Source organism: Heptranchias perlo, chromosome 25 (assembly GCF_035084215.1).
Source record: "Heptranchias perlo isolate sHepPer1 chromosome 25, sHepPer1.hap1, whole genome shotgun sequence".
NCBI lineage: Eukaryota > Metazoa > Chordata > Chondrichthyes > Hexanchiformes > Hexanchidae > Heptranchias > Heptranchias perlo.
In genome coordinates this window covers 26,811,198-26,828,781 of record NC_090349.1, presented here as the reverse complement: position 1 = coordinate 26,828,781, position 17,584 = coordinate 26,811,198, and the positions used below count along the sequence as shown (strand labels likewise).

The 17,584-nt window shown below is 41.6% G+C and overlaps 2 protein-coding genes across 3 annotated transcripts in view; one reads left to right on the top strand and one right to left on the bottom strand.

Moving 5' to 3' along the window:
- Window positions 1-842, bottom strand: part of tctn1 (tectonic family member 1) — a 37,082-nt gene extending 36,240 nt beyond the window's left edge. The window contains exon 1 of one of the 2 annotated variants that reach the window (XM_068005845.1): window positions 190-842. In XM_068005845.1, coding sequence (XP_067861946.1) covers window positions 190-472 — 283 coding nt within the window. In that variant the 5' untranslated portion in view covers window positions 473-842. The remainder of the gene's footprint in view (window positions 1-189) is intronic. The other variant, XM_068005844.1, reaches the window with a different exon arrangement.
- The window catches only part of LOC137342143 (protein phosphatase PTC7 homolog), a 32,296-nt gene continuing 15,551 nt past the window's right edge, over window positions 840-17,584 (top strand). Inside the window, exons 1-2 of the mRNA XM_068005846.1 lie at window positions 840-1,413; window positions 14,280-14,459. Coding sequence (XP_067861947.1) covers window positions 1,212-1,413; window positions 14,280-14,459 — 382 coding nt within the window. The 5' untranslated portion in view covers window positions 840-1,211. The remainder of the gene's footprint in view (window positions 1,414-14,279; window positions 14,460-17,584) is intronic.

Genomic DNA, 17,584 nt, shown 5'->3' with positions numbered 1-17,584 from the left:
GATACTGGCACCGGTGTTGAGCGCCTTCCCAAGGCTCCCTCGCGTGCTAAAAGCTAACTCCTTACATTTTCAGAACAAGAGGAAGCAAATTCTGCTCTTCGAATGCTGCCCTACGGTTTTTAAAAAGGGTCCTGATGATGATGCGACTCTCTTTCAAAGTAGGCAAGCAAAATAAGAACACAAACCTACCATTTATTTTAAGATCTGGCAGTCTACCTGCCCAGGGAAGAGTCACAACGGGAGTGACACCTGTACCGATCCGGATTGTTGACGTAGGAGTAGAGAAAGCCGTTATTGAATCTGTGGAATTCTCGAAAGGAAAGAACGTAATATTGTCAGAGGTAGGATCAGGGAGACTTGAAGTGCCGACACTTTTCGTGAAGTTATCGTCAGCGCGCACATTAACAATATTGATCTGCACGCTGAATAATAAGAGTCCCCAAACTGTCAATAGAGAAACGGACGAACCCATTGCTGTGGGCAACCATTAAACAACCGCCAGCATCCGCTTCCTGTTGGCTGATGGGAAATCATTCAAAAGCATACAGGTAAAATATTTAAAATAAAAAAAATTCAGTACCTCGATATCATTTCCGTTTTATGCACAAAAACAAAAATAAAAACAAAATATTAAAAATGCAGCATTTAGTATGATGTCACTGCGTCGGGAAATTCCGTCCGTAACAGTTCGTCGGGATATTTCGTGCGTTGCGCAGTTTAAAATTTACGTTAAAACGTAAATAAAGTTTATAAAAAATCTTAACGGTTCTTTCGAGCGAGTCATTTCAAACGGTCTCTTGGTGAAGGTGAAGGTGATGACCGGGATTGTTACGTAACAGCGGCGAATGACACATTGTCCGCCCCTGTGACGTTCCCAGGGAGTTACGAGCGCGGTTGAGCCCGAGATGTTGAACCTGACGTGCCGTGACGTTAGTGACAGTTTGTCTGCTTCGTGATGAGGGTGTGTTTTGTGCAGGGAAGATGGCGGTTATCAGGTTGCAGTTCGACGGAGCCGGCCGAGTCCACCTGAAACAGAGACTTTGAGTGACAGAGTAAAAGTACGAGAGAAAAAGAACAAGTCGGCTGCGTGTTTGTGTGTGGCGCTGGTCCGTGGGTGGGTGTGTGTGTGCGCGAGCGAGCGAGCGAAGTCCGCACCACCACCCCCCGCCAGTGTGGGGTATAAGGAGCCGGTGAGATCCCAAGGTGCAGTGATGTTCTCAGTTTTGTCCTATGGAAGACTGGTGGCCAGAGCGGTATTGGGAGGACTTTCCCAGACGGATTCTCGGGATTATAGTTTGGTTACAGCCAGTTGTGGCTTTGGGAAGGACTTCAGGAAAGGGATTTTAAAGAAAGGGATGTGTTACGGAGACGACGCTTGTTTCATAGCCAGGCATAGGAGCGCCGATGTTTTGGGTAAGTGGGTTACTTTATTATTTAACGTTTTGTTTATAGTTAGAAAACGGCAACATTTTAAATAAGAAAAGGAAATGTTGGTATGAAATGAAGCACATTGCGTTTGGAGAATCCAGTATTATGGCACACAAAAGGCCTGTTTAAGATCGACACGGATGAAATAACTAAATTCAGCGAGTTTCGATTATAAAGTGACGTTAGCAACATATTTAATATTGTGTTAAAGCATCGTTTTGCTTTTAGTACTTTTAATATGCTAACCCGCACTCTGACTATCGGCCAAGTCTTGGGCTTCTCTTTAGTCACACTTGCGAAGGTTTTATGTAATGTTTCAAATTCGCAAACTTTTTAGCTTCTTCCCACCCCACCCTCAATCAAATTTCTAACCAAGATTTTAAAATGGTTTCTAATTGGGATGAAATAATATATTTATCTCTCGGAGCACGAGGTTTTCTGTTCTGAGGAGCTATGAAAATTGAGGTGGGTGGTGAATGCTACTCATGCGTATTGCAAAAATATTTCACAAATCCCACGATTGTATAGAAAAGCATTGCGTACAGGCTCCTAATATTTTGTTAAAATTACTGTTCTGCAGTTTCAAACGTGCCTATGAACAAAGAAGGCACTCACTTCTGTGTTAGGACTAGAGTATTGAGCCTGACTTCCGCATTTGTAAGTCCGTAGGAAATATGAAACAGATCGCATGTTGCAATTAACAGTTGTATTCAACTTCAATGACACTGCTGCATACTTCAAAAAAAATCTCTCATAAACCTGAATTCGTGCAACTTGTGTAAACGTTATGAAACATAATTTGGAACAGCGTTGTGAATAATTGACTGCATTTGATCCATTTTGGTTTAATAAAATTATAATGGTAGAAAATTAGGAACATGTCAATAATGACGGACTGGAAAAGACCCTCTAGTCCATTCAGCCTGCCCCACACAATCGTGATACCTTGTGTATCACAATATATACACTCCCCACCCCACAACATGTGATCTCCTGGGAGAGGTGAAAAACCAGACACACAACCCTGGCCATTGGGGGAGTGGGGGGAATTCTGAGCAATTCCCCTCAATCCCTTTGGCGATCAAAACTAGTCCAGGCGAAAGCTCTGGCCCTGAATTCTATGCATTACATTACCTACCTTTTGTAAGAGTTCCAGCTCTCCCCTGAAGGAATTCAACGAATTGGCACCCACCGCACAAACCTCCTGTTTGAGGTCCACTCTTCTCTGCGAAAGGAACTGCCTCCTAACATCTAACCTAGATCTGAACTTGTACAACTTAAAATTGTGACTTCTGATCCTCCCTAATGTATTTAATTGTAACAAACTGTCAACTGGAATACAATCTATTCCATTCAACATCTTAAACCTCAATCAAATCCCAACTCTTTTAGCTTATCTTGATAACGAAGATGCTTTAAGCTGGGAATTAATCTAGCGACCCTCCTCTGCACCCTTTCTGAAGCCTCCATCACCCACCATGTGAGACGACCAAAACTGGACACAGTATTTCAAATGAGGCCTGTTCTCAAACTGCTAGCTACAGAACCAGTCCAGCCTGACAGATCTCGATTTATGTTACCTGACTGCAAATTGAGTTTTCAGGACCACAAGTGAGTTCTAAACACACATACTGTGACCTGAAGGACTGAGGAATCCCTGCAACTTCTAAATTATTCCAGTTGTACAGATATTCGATAGCACACATGAACATGCTCTTTAATTCGACAGGGTAACAAGCAAGACGCTTTTCTACAAGGACAAAATAGCATGCTTTGTCTTATAAATGCACTCCAACACCCTATTTGTTCTAGTTCTCACTTCACGACATTGCTCATGAACCTTTAGAGACCCATGCACTAGAACACCCAGATCTCTCCACCTGCTTTACTGGTTTTCCCTGAAGGTTGTATGTATGTTAAGCATTTGTCCCGCCCACATGCATAACACTGCACTTCTCTAAATTAAACATAATTTGCCAGTCACGAGTCCAGTCCGCCAACACATCAAGATCCGCCTGAAGCAGTCGAGCATCGTCTACAGCCCTGACACTCGCACAGATCTTGGTATCATCTCCAAATTTGCAGATTGTACCTCCAACACCTACATATAGATCATTAATAAAAATAGAAAAGAGCAATGGTCCCAACGCCAATCCCTGCGGGACACCGTTGGTGACCAGTCTCTAAACAGATCCAGATCCATCGATAACTACTTTCTGCTTACATCCTTCCAGTCAGTTCTCAATCCAGCTCAATATATTACCACTAATACCAGAGGCTTTGATCTTGTAGAGAAGCGTCTTGCATGTTACCCTGTTGAATTAAAGAGCATATTCGTGTGTGCTATCGAATATCTGTACAACTGGAATAATTTAGAAGTTGCAGGGATTCCTCAGTGCTTCAGGTCACAGTATGTGTGTTTAGAACTCACTTGTGGTCCTGAAAACTCAATTTGCAGTCAGGTAACATAAATCGAGATCTGTTAGGTTGGAATTGGTTCTGTAGCTAGCAGTTTGAGAACAGTAACTACTGTATAAATGTAGCTTTAAATCCATCAAGAACTTGTGCATATATCGTCTACGATGTGAAAACCAGCTGATTCATTATAGTCTTGTTCCTTAATTCAAAAATGCTCTAAAGAGGAAATGGCTTGTTTCTAAAAGAAATTAGATGGGGCATCAACTAGTTTAAATTTGAATTGGTTTGACAGTTTCATTGATATTAATTGAAGGGCCGTGATAAGTTAAGGAAATGCACAAGAATGGCATGGCAAAAATTCTAATTGTCAGCTACACAAATAACTATCCATTCCTTACGCTGACACTTAGGTAATTTTACTCGTGGCTCTCTGTCTATTGGTCATGATTTGTGCTGCCACTTCAGGGTGATCCTATGTTGCCATAATGTCAAAATCATGGACGCTGGAGTTTCTGTTTCTCTAGTGAGTCAGATCTTTAGCTGGAGAGAAATACTAATTTATATTTTAAAAAAAATCTTGTCTGCATATACTTCTTTTTCCATTATAAATTATGTCCCCATTTCTAATGGAAACTGCTTATGTAAATTTGTCACACTATAATTACTACCCCCTCCTCCAGTGGAGATGCTGCAGTGGCATCACTGGGAGGGTATAATTACATCATCATGGAGTCAACTTCCATTTTTATGCTGACAACCCAGCTCTACACCTCCGCCACCTCTCTCGACTCCTCGACTGCCTCTGTTGTCAGACTGCTTGGCTGACGTTCGGTCTTGGATGAGCCACAATTTCTTCCATTTTAAATAATGGGAAGACCAAAGCCATTGTCTTCAGCCCCCACCCCAAACTCCCTCCGTACCCTTCCCTGGCCATTGTCTCAGGTTGAACTAGACTGATGGCAACCTTGGTATCCTATTCGACCTAGAGCTGAGCTTCTGACCCTCTTTCTGCTCCATGACACAAACTGTCTACTTCCACATTTGTGACATTGCCTACCTCTGCCTCAGACCACCAGTTGCTGAAACCCTCATCGTTACCATTGTGACCTCAAGGCTCAATTATTCCAATCCTTTCCTGGCCAGCCTCCTATTCTCCGCTTTCCATAAACTTTGTCTGATTATGCCTCTGTGAAGCACCTCTACATTAAAGATGCTATGCAAGTACAAGTTGTTTTTCACTCTTTATACTCAGTATTTGTTGATTATGGATTAGATGCACGTACAGACCCTTCTACACTGATCAAACAACATGTTATTCCTCATCTTCTGCAATGACCCTATTTTCCACAACAGTGATTCTTGTAATCTCTGAATGAGACTGCCAGTTTTGTACCTTAAAGCCCACTTACATGAATACCCCATTAGTAGATAGCTTGCTTAAATTAATTTAATCTCATTATACATTTTTTGTGATTTCCCATCTTTTCCAGATTGAGAGTTGGACAGCCTATTTGTGAATTAAAATATTTCCAACTGCAGCTATTTAAAAGATGGTTTTCAACCCCATTTTATCAGCTTCAAATTAATATAAAAATATCTAATGGTGTTAAATGAGATGGTCAAACATTGCAGCTGACTAAAAAGCTGGTCCATTATTATACCCCTGTGCATTGTTCCTGCTTAGAGAACTTTCCTCCTGTCATTTTGTTTTGTATTTCAGTGGCATGTGCCAATAGCACATATAGCTGACTGATCGCCTGTGATGCTGTAATGTTGAAAACTGTTGTGCTGGATTAAAACCATTGCATTTTGTTAACACTACAGGCACTTTTAATAATTTTAAGCAACGAGAAAGAATACTGTTGAAAATAGTCCAAATAAGTGAACAAGTTAGCTGGTAAAGGGCCTATTCACTTAAATGGGCTCCATTTTCATGGGGCAGAAATAATGAAGACCAAAGCCATTGTCTTCTGCCCCCACCCCAAACTCCCTCCATACCCTTCCCTGGCCATTGTCTCAGTTGAACTAGACTGAGGTTAGTGGTCCCTGGAAAACAACTTTCTCTTCCCCCTTCTCCCTGACATCCCCCAAGCTGCCTCACAAATGCACTCCTAAACTCTCAACTCCTTTTCCTCTGTACCTCCACAACTGTTGATCTGCTCTCTGGCCTCTACAAAATGTCCTTGTTGCTACCAAATCACTCAGTTGTCTCATAATCCTGTCATTTTTCTGGTATAGTTCACATCTGCATTACCTTATGTCTGAGGGCTGGAAACTCACGTGAACTTGGGGTGTGGTTGCCCTTGTCGGTCATTGTCAGATCTCTTTTTAGAAATTCCTCTTATTACTCAGATCCACCCTTCACCGGTTCCTGGGGGGGCAAGAACCCTGCAGCTCTTATCGTCCAGTAGGAACCATAGCCTCAAACTGCTTTGCCCCACCCTAATCTCCTACACCTCGTTTGAATAGGATTTCTTCATCTGTCTCCTCCCCATATTTTTTATACCCTCCCCTGCTTCTAATCCATCTGTTACCACCTCTTCCCCCCCCCCCCCCCTCTCTCTCTCCCCTACCCCCTCTAAGCTCATCTCTTCTGTGAAACCCACCTCTTGTTCCATCAACCCCTCCACACCAATTTTCTGACCATTCAAGTGGCTTTACCTGGCCTCCATGCTTGTCTACACTGGCTATCTGACCCCCAATGCATACAAGATGAAATTCTCATCTCCCTCCATCGCTCTGCTTCACCTTACATTTGCAACCTCCATAAGCCTTGTGTTCTCCGACTCTGGTCTGTGCATCTCTCCTTTCCTCCCCTCCCCCATCATCGGTGGCAGAGCCTTCAGTTGCTATGGCCCCATTCTCTGAAATTCCCTCTGCCTCCTCTCTATCTTTTAAAATCCACCTTGAAATCCATCTTTTTGACCTAGCTTTTGGCTAACTCTCCCACTGGCTTAGTTCTGTAAAGCGCTTCGAGATATCTATCTACAATAAGGGTGCTATATAAAGACACGTTATCATCCAAGCACTATCCATTTGTTTGCTGTTTTTTCCCATCCATCTTCAACTTCATTTCCTTCTGTTTGGCTCCCCTTTTGTCTTTCTAATGCCTCTCCATTAACTGAGGTGATCTTTGTACATCAAATACTTCTTGAAATAAAAACAGAAAAAGCTGGAGAAGCTCAGCAAGTCGAGCAGCATCTGTGGAGAAAAACAGAGTTAACGTTTCAGATCGAAGACCTTTCATCAATACTTCTTGTCCTCTTTCCAGCTTTTTAAAAGAAAATCTTTTCACAAGCTTAGATTAGACTTACAGTATATCTAGCCCTTGACTTTTACCTGTTCTTCCTCCTTTTGTTTTGTTTAAGTCCAATAAAGGGGTCGGTTATCTTCCCGTTTCCAGTTTTAGTGAAGGGTTTGAATCTGAAATGCTTTCTTTTCAGATGCTATGTATTTCCAGTATTTTCTGTTTTACTGATACTCCCTTAAGTTAGGTTAAAGAACACTTCCACAGGGTGCTTGCCTTTGTCATTTGGCAGACTGTGTGTTATTAAGTATATCGTTTGGCTCTTCAGAGAGAATATTACTACAGTTTATCATTTATTTTAAAGGCATCTACAGAAGTAAAATAATCCTACGGTGCCTGTTTCCCTGACTGGTTCATTGATTTTAACCATTCATAAAATAGTTACTAACATATTGATCTTTTAGTGTTTGATGGAAAAATTGACCTGTTCCATGAGTATAGACAAGTTAAAATGACCTCTTCAGTGTGTCCTTAGCCAGATCTGGCAATTCAGTATCTGAGCCAAACAGTACTCTAGGGCACTGATGATTGACTAGTCAGCCTGGCTCATTAATGAAACCTGGTTGGGGGATGGTGGGTAGACCTGCCACTAAGGGTGGGATTCTTCCCACTCTGTTCTAGGAAGCTCTGCAGTCCAAAGCCGTGATGGGTAGGCTGGTCCTAGTTGAACAAGCAGTGGAAATCTTATCGGTGATGTGAAAGAGTTTAGTTGCCCAAACTCCAGCAGTACCCCGTGCATACTGGAGGGGAGGGGGAAAGATTCCTACGTCTGAGTTCTGCCGACTTACAGCTAACCTCTCTGTGAATGAAAGCAATAATGTTAAGAACAAACATATGTGAGTGTGTGTGTATATAGGGCCTTTCACAGTCTCCAGAAGTTCCAAAGTACTTCACAAAGAAGTATTTTTTGAAATGTAGTCACTGCAATGTTGGGAACTTTGAACACAGCAAGATTTCACAAACAGCATTGAGATAAATGACCAGATAATCTTTAGTGGTATTGGTTGAGGGATAAATGTTAGCCAGCAAATAGCAAATCTCTGGTCAGGAGCACAGTTGTGATGTTGAGTTTCTAACCTACACGGTGCCTTTAATGCCACTGATCTAAATAGGTGAATCTGTGTAACTGCTGTTACACTGCTGAGGTCAATCGGAGATGCTTGTAAATTTCAGGCTCCAGGTGATGACTAATTTTCAAGGACTCAAGGGGAACGACTGGAGACTCAGAATTCTAAGATGCTTTTGGGCAGTTAGGAGTGGGATTGGGGGCTGACGTGCAAAATGTTGTGAGGTTGGGCTGTGACATCAATAGAAAGTAGCTGGGGTATGGGAGTGTGTGATGGGTTGGGGTATGGAAGTACTGGAGGTCATTGTAGTGGAGGGCAGACTTCATTGTGGGAGCAGCGAGTTGGGGGGATGGGGGTGAGGAGAGGAGATAGATGGGTACTAGAAGCACTGAAGGGTTGATGGGAGTTGGAAGCAACCCAGGATTTAGACTCCGAAATAGAGCACACGTGCAGCAAAGTGGTGAGTGGCCAAGAAGTGCAAAGTTTGGGCAGGAGGCAAGAAATGCCACCGAGACATCACAACAGATAAGGCCATGGTGATGTTCTTGGATGGGGAGTGGACTTGATTTAAAGTGTGGCCTGTGGCCTCTTGGTTGCTTGGAGTGGGTATAGTAATTTCAATCAGATAAAATTCTAAAGTTCTGGAGTAAAATGTTATATTTTTAAGTCTGCCTTTGGACAGAGCTTGTTCACACAACTTGCTTGTCCTTGACAAATATCATATTATTTAGTTTAGTAGAACTTTTTCAGCCAAGATTTTCAGATTTTCATGCTCCTCCAGTTGAGAATAACTGATAAGGCTGAAAAAAGGTGAGCAAATTTCCAAGGAGAAGGAAAGCTGGAGTAGCAATAAGAGGTTGAAGCAACTGCATAGGCCTGGGGACAAAGGTCTTTGATAGTGGAAGGGGTATCATCAGAGCGAGAAGCCTCATCAGAGAGCAGAGAATCTGACTGATCTGGGAGAGGGGTAAAACTTGATGCTTGTCATAATGGTTTAACAGAAAGGAGCAATTAAGCAGTTCATTACCAAGAAGGTTGAGTTTGTGAGCTAGGGGAGAAAAAAAGAGCCAAAAACGGCTTCTTTTTTCTCTAGAGAAGTTAGCAAATGCAACATCAGAACAAAAGAAGGATAGATAGGTTTCCCAGAAGTTACAAGAGACAGCTTTGACAAGTGATGAGAAGGGTCAGCTACATTTCAATGGTCGCATTTAGTAGCTCTAATAATAGATCAACAGAAGTTGCAAGCAGAGATGTAGCAAGTTCGGAACATTGCAGACTAATCAAGACAGCAAAAAGACATGCGTGATATAAGTGCCCTCCTGCATCAATCCTCTGCAAGTTTAATTATCCAAAACGCTGCAGTCTGTGTCCTCGTCCGTGCTAAGTCCCATATTCCCATCACCTTGGTTCTCTGAGCTCCACTTGCTCCCTGTGCTCGAGTATTGATTTCAGAAATCTTGACCTTGTTTCAAATCACTCCATGGTCTTGCCCCACCCCTACCGAAGCAATCTTCTTCTGTCTTGATTCCCTGCATGCATTCTTCTGTAATAGACTTCTCTTTGCTCTTCCCACTCCTTTTGGAGGCCACTTGTTCAGCCATTATACACCATCCTCTGGAATTCTCTGCCGGATTCCCTCCACTTTACTTTCAACAATCTCTAGAATCGTACTGTCAATTTTGGTAGGACACCATTTGCGGCCCAACCAGAATCTAGTTCTTGGTTTATACAAAAGGCGCCAGCTAGTGTAACCTCGTGTGTATTCTTTTGTTTAATAGCTGAAACTAGGAAATTTGCATCTAGTGTTTATGCTAGTTTGAGAATCTGGTACACTAGAAGCTCCAGCCAAAACTTTGTGGATTAGAATTAAGTTTATTTTCACAGGCATTTATATACATGATTCTTGATCTTAACTGTGAATTTGCAGCTTTGATTCAGATGGGTACAAAGTACAGTTGTGCATATGCAGAAATCTATTTATAAATGTTTTTGCATACTAGAAGTATCCATGCTGCTGCTTGGTGTGTTTATTTACCCTAAATTGTAATGCAGAGTATTCACTGAATCATTAGTTTTGCTATGCTGTCTATCTTTTTAGTTTGTTGTAGTATTCCACAAAATGTTATTTTTCATTTAAAAATACAACAAAATTAATGCTAGACTACTAATACAGTACAATATAGATCAAGGCAGGTTTTCTTGTGGACAGTGTTCAGTAATGTTTGAGTACTGAACAATGTTATAGTAACCTGCTACACACCATTCGTGCATAGGCAGTTTGACCACAACCATTACATTTATTCTAATTAATGGGGCAATGAATTCTTCATATATGCATGGTTGCGGTTTTATAAATGATTTTTGTTTTCTCACCGGCCAATTTCCTCCTCTCTTCACTTTTCTGAGGTACAGTTCCACTGGTACTGGTTGCCATCTGGTATCTGCCCAACTGTCCATTATTCACCTGGAGTCTTACGGGAATTCAGTCATAAGAGGCATCACCATTGAGCTCTAGGCGCACTGAGGCTAATTGTAGCATTCCTGCTAGTACTACAGGTGAGATCAGCTAACTCCTCATGGAGCAGGGATTAAACCTAGAACCTTCTTGGCTTATATTGTTCAACAGCTCATTGAGCTATTGGGAGAATAAGTCTATCTCAAGGACAGTGACACTCCATTATAGGTGCAAACTATTTTTTTTTAAGTAATGTCATTTTATGCTGGGTTCCTTTGACCTGGAGCCAAAAATGTACAAGCAATAACAGTTAACCTCTAAATAACCTCAGCAATTTGCAAGTAGCTACAATTACCTTGAGTTGACTATTTAGACCACCTTCCTACAGACAGTACTTGAGCAGTGACTTTAAAGGGATAGCCAGGTTTAACACAGCTCCATCTTAGCAGTTAGATGCCACAACTTTGAAAATATTTAGTTCCGTCTTGTACTACATGGTCGAAATGGTGGTGGGGGGGGAGGTATTTTTCCTTAAGGGCAGGATTGTCACCGCAAGTGAGTTGGGGCAAAACTTCTGCCTACCTCTTCAACCCCGACCCGTGTTCCTGGGTTCCATGTTCCTACATGCAGGGCAGGCTCCCAGCTGTGGGGAAGTTCACCGCTGGTAGAGAGGAAAGAATCGTGGTGCTGTAGCTGGTCAGAGCTACATTTAAAGTGATTTTAATACTCATACTCGTACAGCGAAAGCACGTGTACTTTAACCTTTTTGTGCATTTGTTGGTAAAACGGTAAGACAAAAGCAGAGTGTGCAAGTGTTTTTTTGATCATTGTGAGTGCTTTACTTCCTTGGCGACTGCTTAGTTTTCTTTTAAAACGGTGAAAATGACGGCCTTCAGCACCATGGAAACACCAACCAAATTGTAGGAGAAGGGAGATGTCATCATTGTCAGCTCAACCAATTTGAATTACTGCAGAAAAAAAGCATGCCTAGCCAATAACGTGCCGCTTCAACATGGCACGTCTTGGCAAAGGGCAAGGAGCATCCAACCGTGTAATGTACAGAGAGCAGGGGCGGGTCTGACACGTCTTGTGAAAGCACAAATGAATAAAGGATTGAATAGGTTTGCAAATGGACAGATTTGTCACAAGAAAACTAGAAACAGTGACACTTCTGTGAATTGTAAACAATTTTACAACACCAAGTTATAGTCCAGCAATTTTATTTTAAATTCACAAGCTTTCGGAGGCTTCCTCCTTCGTCAGGTGAACGATGTGAAAATGACATTTTCACCTGACGAAGGAGGAAGCCTCCGAAAGCTTGTGAATTTAAAATAAAATTGCTGGACTATAACTTGGTGTTGTAAAATTGTTTACGATTGTCAACCCCAGTCCATCACCGGCATCTCCACATCACTTCTGTGAATAGTTCTTTTAGAGCGCTAGCTGACTGTGCCAGTGGAGCCTCTCGTCACAGAGTCGACATTAGGTGAAAGTTGGACAACATTTCACGATGAATGGGAAATTCAGTTTTCCGTTGTGAAAAGTTACAAGAGCCCACTTTGCCTTTTGTGCACAGTCATTTGCTGAGAATAAGGTGAATAATTTAAGAAACGTTTTTAACATTTGCATTCTGAATTTGACAAAATTTCTAATTGGTTGGCAGAAAATAGTGCATGAAGTTTTGTGACTGAAATCAATTCTCAACCAGCAGAAAACTGTTCTGAAACAATTTCCCTCGTCTTTAGAACTTGGATTCTGTGCGAAAAAAGAAACCGTTTTCTGATGGATAGATAGTGACATTTTATTGGAAAACTATGAACCAAAACTCAGAAACATCATTCTGCAGAAAAATCGAAAGCTACGGCTGAGTTATCAGTCCATTTATTGTTTGCTGGATCTGACTAGCAGCATCAAATCTCTGAAAGCTGAGCTGAAAGATTCTCTTGAATTTTCACTTGCACTGAATGGATCCTGAGGCATTCACGGCACTGCCCAATTGGTGTTCTGGGTACAATTTGCTAAGAAAGACTTCGAACTCGAGAATGGGACTGAAACACTGCACACGTGATTCTGACCTTTTGTCTGCTGTGAAACTTGTCATCGAAAGGTTTGAGCAAGTCCTGGACAATCCGTTCTCGGTCACCACTAGTGCATCGTTGAAACTCTAGCTTTGTTACATTGTGGAAAAAAGTATGAGATTAGAAGTACATAGCAGTCTCTGGTCTTTCACTGTATAATTTACCAAGAGCCGTATGCTCAGATTGCAGTTGGTGATTCGTTGAAACGTGCGATGGAAACTGTTGTAAACATTTTTATCCGCTCCAATGTGCTAAATCATCAGTTTGTCGAGTTGCTGAAAGAGACTGATGCCCTTTATTCAGAAATCGTGTACTTCACAAATATGCGCTGGCTGAGTTGGGGCAAACTGCTGCAACCAATTACAAAGTTTCTTGGGGGGGGGGGGGGGGGGGGAAAGATGAACTGGACAACTCTCAAATTGAATATGAAGCTAAGAAATCTGATTTGTTCTTTCTCACATATGTCAATAGTCATGAATGAACTGAACGTGAAACTGCAGGGAAATGGAAAGACTGTTTGTGACCTCGTGCACTGTGTGATTGAGTTTTAGGCAAAGCTGAAACTGTTTTTGCTAAATGGAAGAGCAAGATTTTACTACCCAAATATGCAGTAACATGCAGCTGAGCCTGATCTTGAGAGAGATCACAATGCTGCTTGGCTTCAAGGTGTGTTGGAAAAATTTGCGATTTGCTGATTTTAATGGTTTCAGTCTGGCCTTTCAGTTCATGAGAGATCCACTCCGCTTTGACAGCGAATTAGTGGAAGTGCTCTCAGTGCACGGAAGTGGACTGGAGATTGATCTGCTGACACTGCAAAGTAGATACATGACTGACACTGTTGAAAATATTGCCAAAAGTCCTGTCTGGAGGTGAATATCCAGTTTTCAAGAATTGCTGTCGCCAAACTGTGCTTCATGTTAGGCTGAACTTGGTTGTCCGAGTCAACATTCTCAGCAATTATTGATGAAATCAAACTACCACTCAAAGCTGCACTAAGATGAGCTGTGTCTGGTTAATTCGTGCCAAAATTCTAAACTTTGTTGAAAGGGAAAGATTCCAAAATTTCACATTGGTGATAGATGTTTGTTAAGTAAATATAAACATGTGAAGTATATTTACCTGTATTGTGTGAATATATGTAAGGCATTTTCTACTAAAATTAGTGCATGTGGCTAAAACAATGTCGCTGTAGCCACACTTCTGGCTAGTCAGCGATTTTTATTGGACAACACTGGGATAGTGGAAACAGAAGTAGAAGAATCATTTCGGTGCCATCTTCCAATTCAAAACCATCTTTGGTGAAGTGAAATTTAAGAAACCGAAAACAGTTAAATGCTGGAAACAGTCATTTTTGGCGAAGGGTCCGCTCCCAAAACTTTAATGTCCATTCTCTGCACACATGCTGTCTGATCTGAGTGTTTCCAACATTTCCTGTTTTTGGCTCAGATTTCCAACATTTCTGGGGTTTTTTTGATTTTTGCTTAAGTGAATATTAAGTCTTTGTAAACTAATTGCTTTTCTTTCAGGGGTGGCGGATGGGGTTGGAGGTTGGAGAGACTATGGAGTTGATCCTTCCCAATTCTCAGGGACCCTGATGCGAACGTGTGAGCGTCTGGTACGGGAAGGACTCTTTGTACCAACCAACCCTGTAGGAATCCTTACTGCAAGCTATTGTGAATTACTACAGAACAAAGTACCATTGCTAGGTAAGGACTGAAGGTTGACTAGATGTGTTTCTTTTGTATTCAAAAAGTTTTACTTCCTTTGTACCTTTCAGACTCAATTCTGCTAATTACTGACTTTTTACTTCTCTGTGTATTGTGTTAATAGAAATTTTGTTCCTTTGCATTATATTGCAGGAATTAGGAGCCAAATCTGTGACCAATTACTGAAACATTGCTTAAATTTCTTGCTGCCAGAATTTTTACTTTAACTCATCTTCATATGTGCTTATGGTTACCAACCATTGGAGCAGAAAAATGCATCTTGGCCCAGGCAGGATGGTGTTTGCACATGTACAGGCCCTCCCATTGTTTTATTGGAAAGGAAGTATTAACTCAAGCCAGCTCCTCAATTTATTCGCTTAGTTTAAGCTCTGAAATAAGTTACAGCTCATCTTGCAACCCTATCTACTCTCTTGCAGTTGATATTGCTCTACATTCATCAAACTGCTTTTATAGTGCATACCCTTGGTGTTCACAATCTTCCATTCTTTTCCTGTGCAATGGTGGAATCACATCTTTATGCTCTTCAAAGGGCATTAACATCTTGTTTTCTGTTCAAAGCCAATTTTTTCATGTCTCTTGTGCATCTAACCAATAGTTGCAGCCTCTTGAGCTTTGGTAAGCTGCACCTTTAGTTATAAAATCATAGCCAGTTCAGCACAGAAGAAGGCTATTAGGCCTCACTCCTTGGAGCTATCTACCATTCTACTGTCTACTTTCCCTACTCTTTTTGGATTCCCTCTTTAAATGTTGTGATTGTTGACTTTACTTGCCATATTCTAATAACCCTTTGCATGAAGAATTTCCTTTACCCTTCTAGTGCTCTATTTTGCACTTTTTCCTTGACTCCAATATCCTTTCAAATCTGCAGATAGTACTCCAAGCATGTTAAAGTATTGTTTTCTTTAAATGCATGCATATATTGATATTGCCTCTCCTATGGGGTTGAATACAGAAAAACCTCAGAATGCAAGACTTCAATGATGCCTACGTAGGAGAAAAACTTATTAAAAAAATATAAACTATACACATCCAGATTCAATAACAAAAAGCAAATTTGCTTCCAGTTTTGCTGATCTTACACTAAAGGGCATTGTTGTGCAAAAGGGATGCAAAGGAGGACAAGTTAAGAACTCAGATTATTCATGTTGAGTGAGATTGAGAGATATTATCTGTTGGGCCTTCTAGACAATGAAGGGCAGTTAGTAATATGGGTGAAAATAAATTCTTTACATTAAATTCTGAATCTAGGATGGTATTATGAGTTTGAAATGAGGAAAAATCATGATGAGTGGACTACAGGAACAAATTACTGTCCTGTTATGCTGTATTAATGACATAAGAACATAAGAAATAGGAGCAGGAGTAGGCCAATCGGCCCCTCGAGCCTGCTCCGCCATTCAATAAGATCATGGCTGATCTGATCCTAACCTCAAATCTAAATTCATGTCCAATTTCCTGCCCGCTCCCCGTAACTCCTAATTCCCTTTACTTCTAGGAAACTGTCTATTTCTGTTTTAAATTTATTTCACGATGTAGCGTCCACAGCTTCCTGGGGCAGCAAATTCCACAGACCTACCACCCTCTGAGTGAAGAAGTTTCTCCTCATCTCAGTTTTGAAAGAGCAGCCCTTTATTCTAAGATTATGCCCCCTAGTTCTAGTTTCACCCATCCTTGGGAACATCCTCACCGCATCCACCCGATCAAGCCCCTTCACAATCTTATATGTTTCAATAAGATCGCCTCTCATTCTTCTGAACTCCAATGAGTAGAGTCCCAATCTACTCAACCTCTCCTCATACGTCCGCCCCCTCATCCCCGGGATTAACCGAGTGAACCTTTGTACTGCCTCGAGAGCAAGTATGTCTTTTCTTAAGTATGGACACCAAAACTGTATGCAGTATTCCAGGTGCAGTCTCACCAATACCTTATATAACTGCAGCAATATCTCCCTGTTTTTATATTCTATCCCCCTACCAATAAAAGCCAACATTGCGTTGGCCTTCTTGATCACCTGCTGCACCTGCATACTAACCTTTTGATTTTCTTGCACGAGGACCCCCAGATCCCTTTGTACTGCAGTACTTTCCAGTTTCTCGCCATTAAGATAATAACTTGCTCTCTGATTTTTCCTGCCAAAGTGCATAACCTCACATTTTCCAATATTGTATTGCATCTGCCAAATCTCCGCCCACTCACCCAGCCTGTCTATATCCCCTTGTACGTTTTTTATGTCCTCCTCACTCTCCACTTTCCCTCCCATCTTTGTATCATCTGCAAACTTTGATATGTTACACTCAGTCCCCTCCTCTAAATCATTAATATAGATTGTAAAGAGTTGGGGACCCAGCACCGACCCCTGCGGAACACCACTGGCTATTGGTTGCCAGTCCGAGAATGAACCGTTTATCCCAACCCTCTGCTTCCTGTTAGATAACCAATCCTCCACCCATGCCAGAATATTACCCCCAATCCAGTGATTCTTTATCTTGAGCAATAATCTTTTATGTGGCACCTTGTCGAATGCCTTCTGGAAGTCTAAATACACTACGTCCACTGGTTCCCCTTTATCCACCCTGTACGTTATGTCCTCAAAGAACTCAAGCAAATTTGTCAGACATGACTTCCCCTTCGTAAAGCCATGCTGACTTTGTCCTATTAAATTATGTTTATCCAAATGTTCCGCTACTGTCTCCTTAATAATAGACTTCCAAATTTTACCCACCACAGATGTTAGGCTAACTGGTCTATAATTTCCAGCCTTCTGCCTACTACCCTTTTTAAATAAGGGTGTTACATTAGCAGTTTTCCAATCTGCCGGGACCTTTGCCGAGTCCAGAGAAGTTTGGAAAATTATTACCAAAGCATCCACAATCCCTACTGCCACTTCCCTCAAGACCCTAGGATGTAAGCCATCAGGTCCAGGGGATTTATCCACCTTGAGTCCCATTAATTTACTAAGTACCTTAGTAAATTCCTTAGTGATTTTAATCGTATTTAGCTCCTCCTCCCCCCCCCCCCCACCCAGAGCCCCCTGTTTGTCCAGTGTTGGGATATTCTTAGTGTCCTCTACCGTAAAGACTGAAACAAAATACTTGTTCAGCATT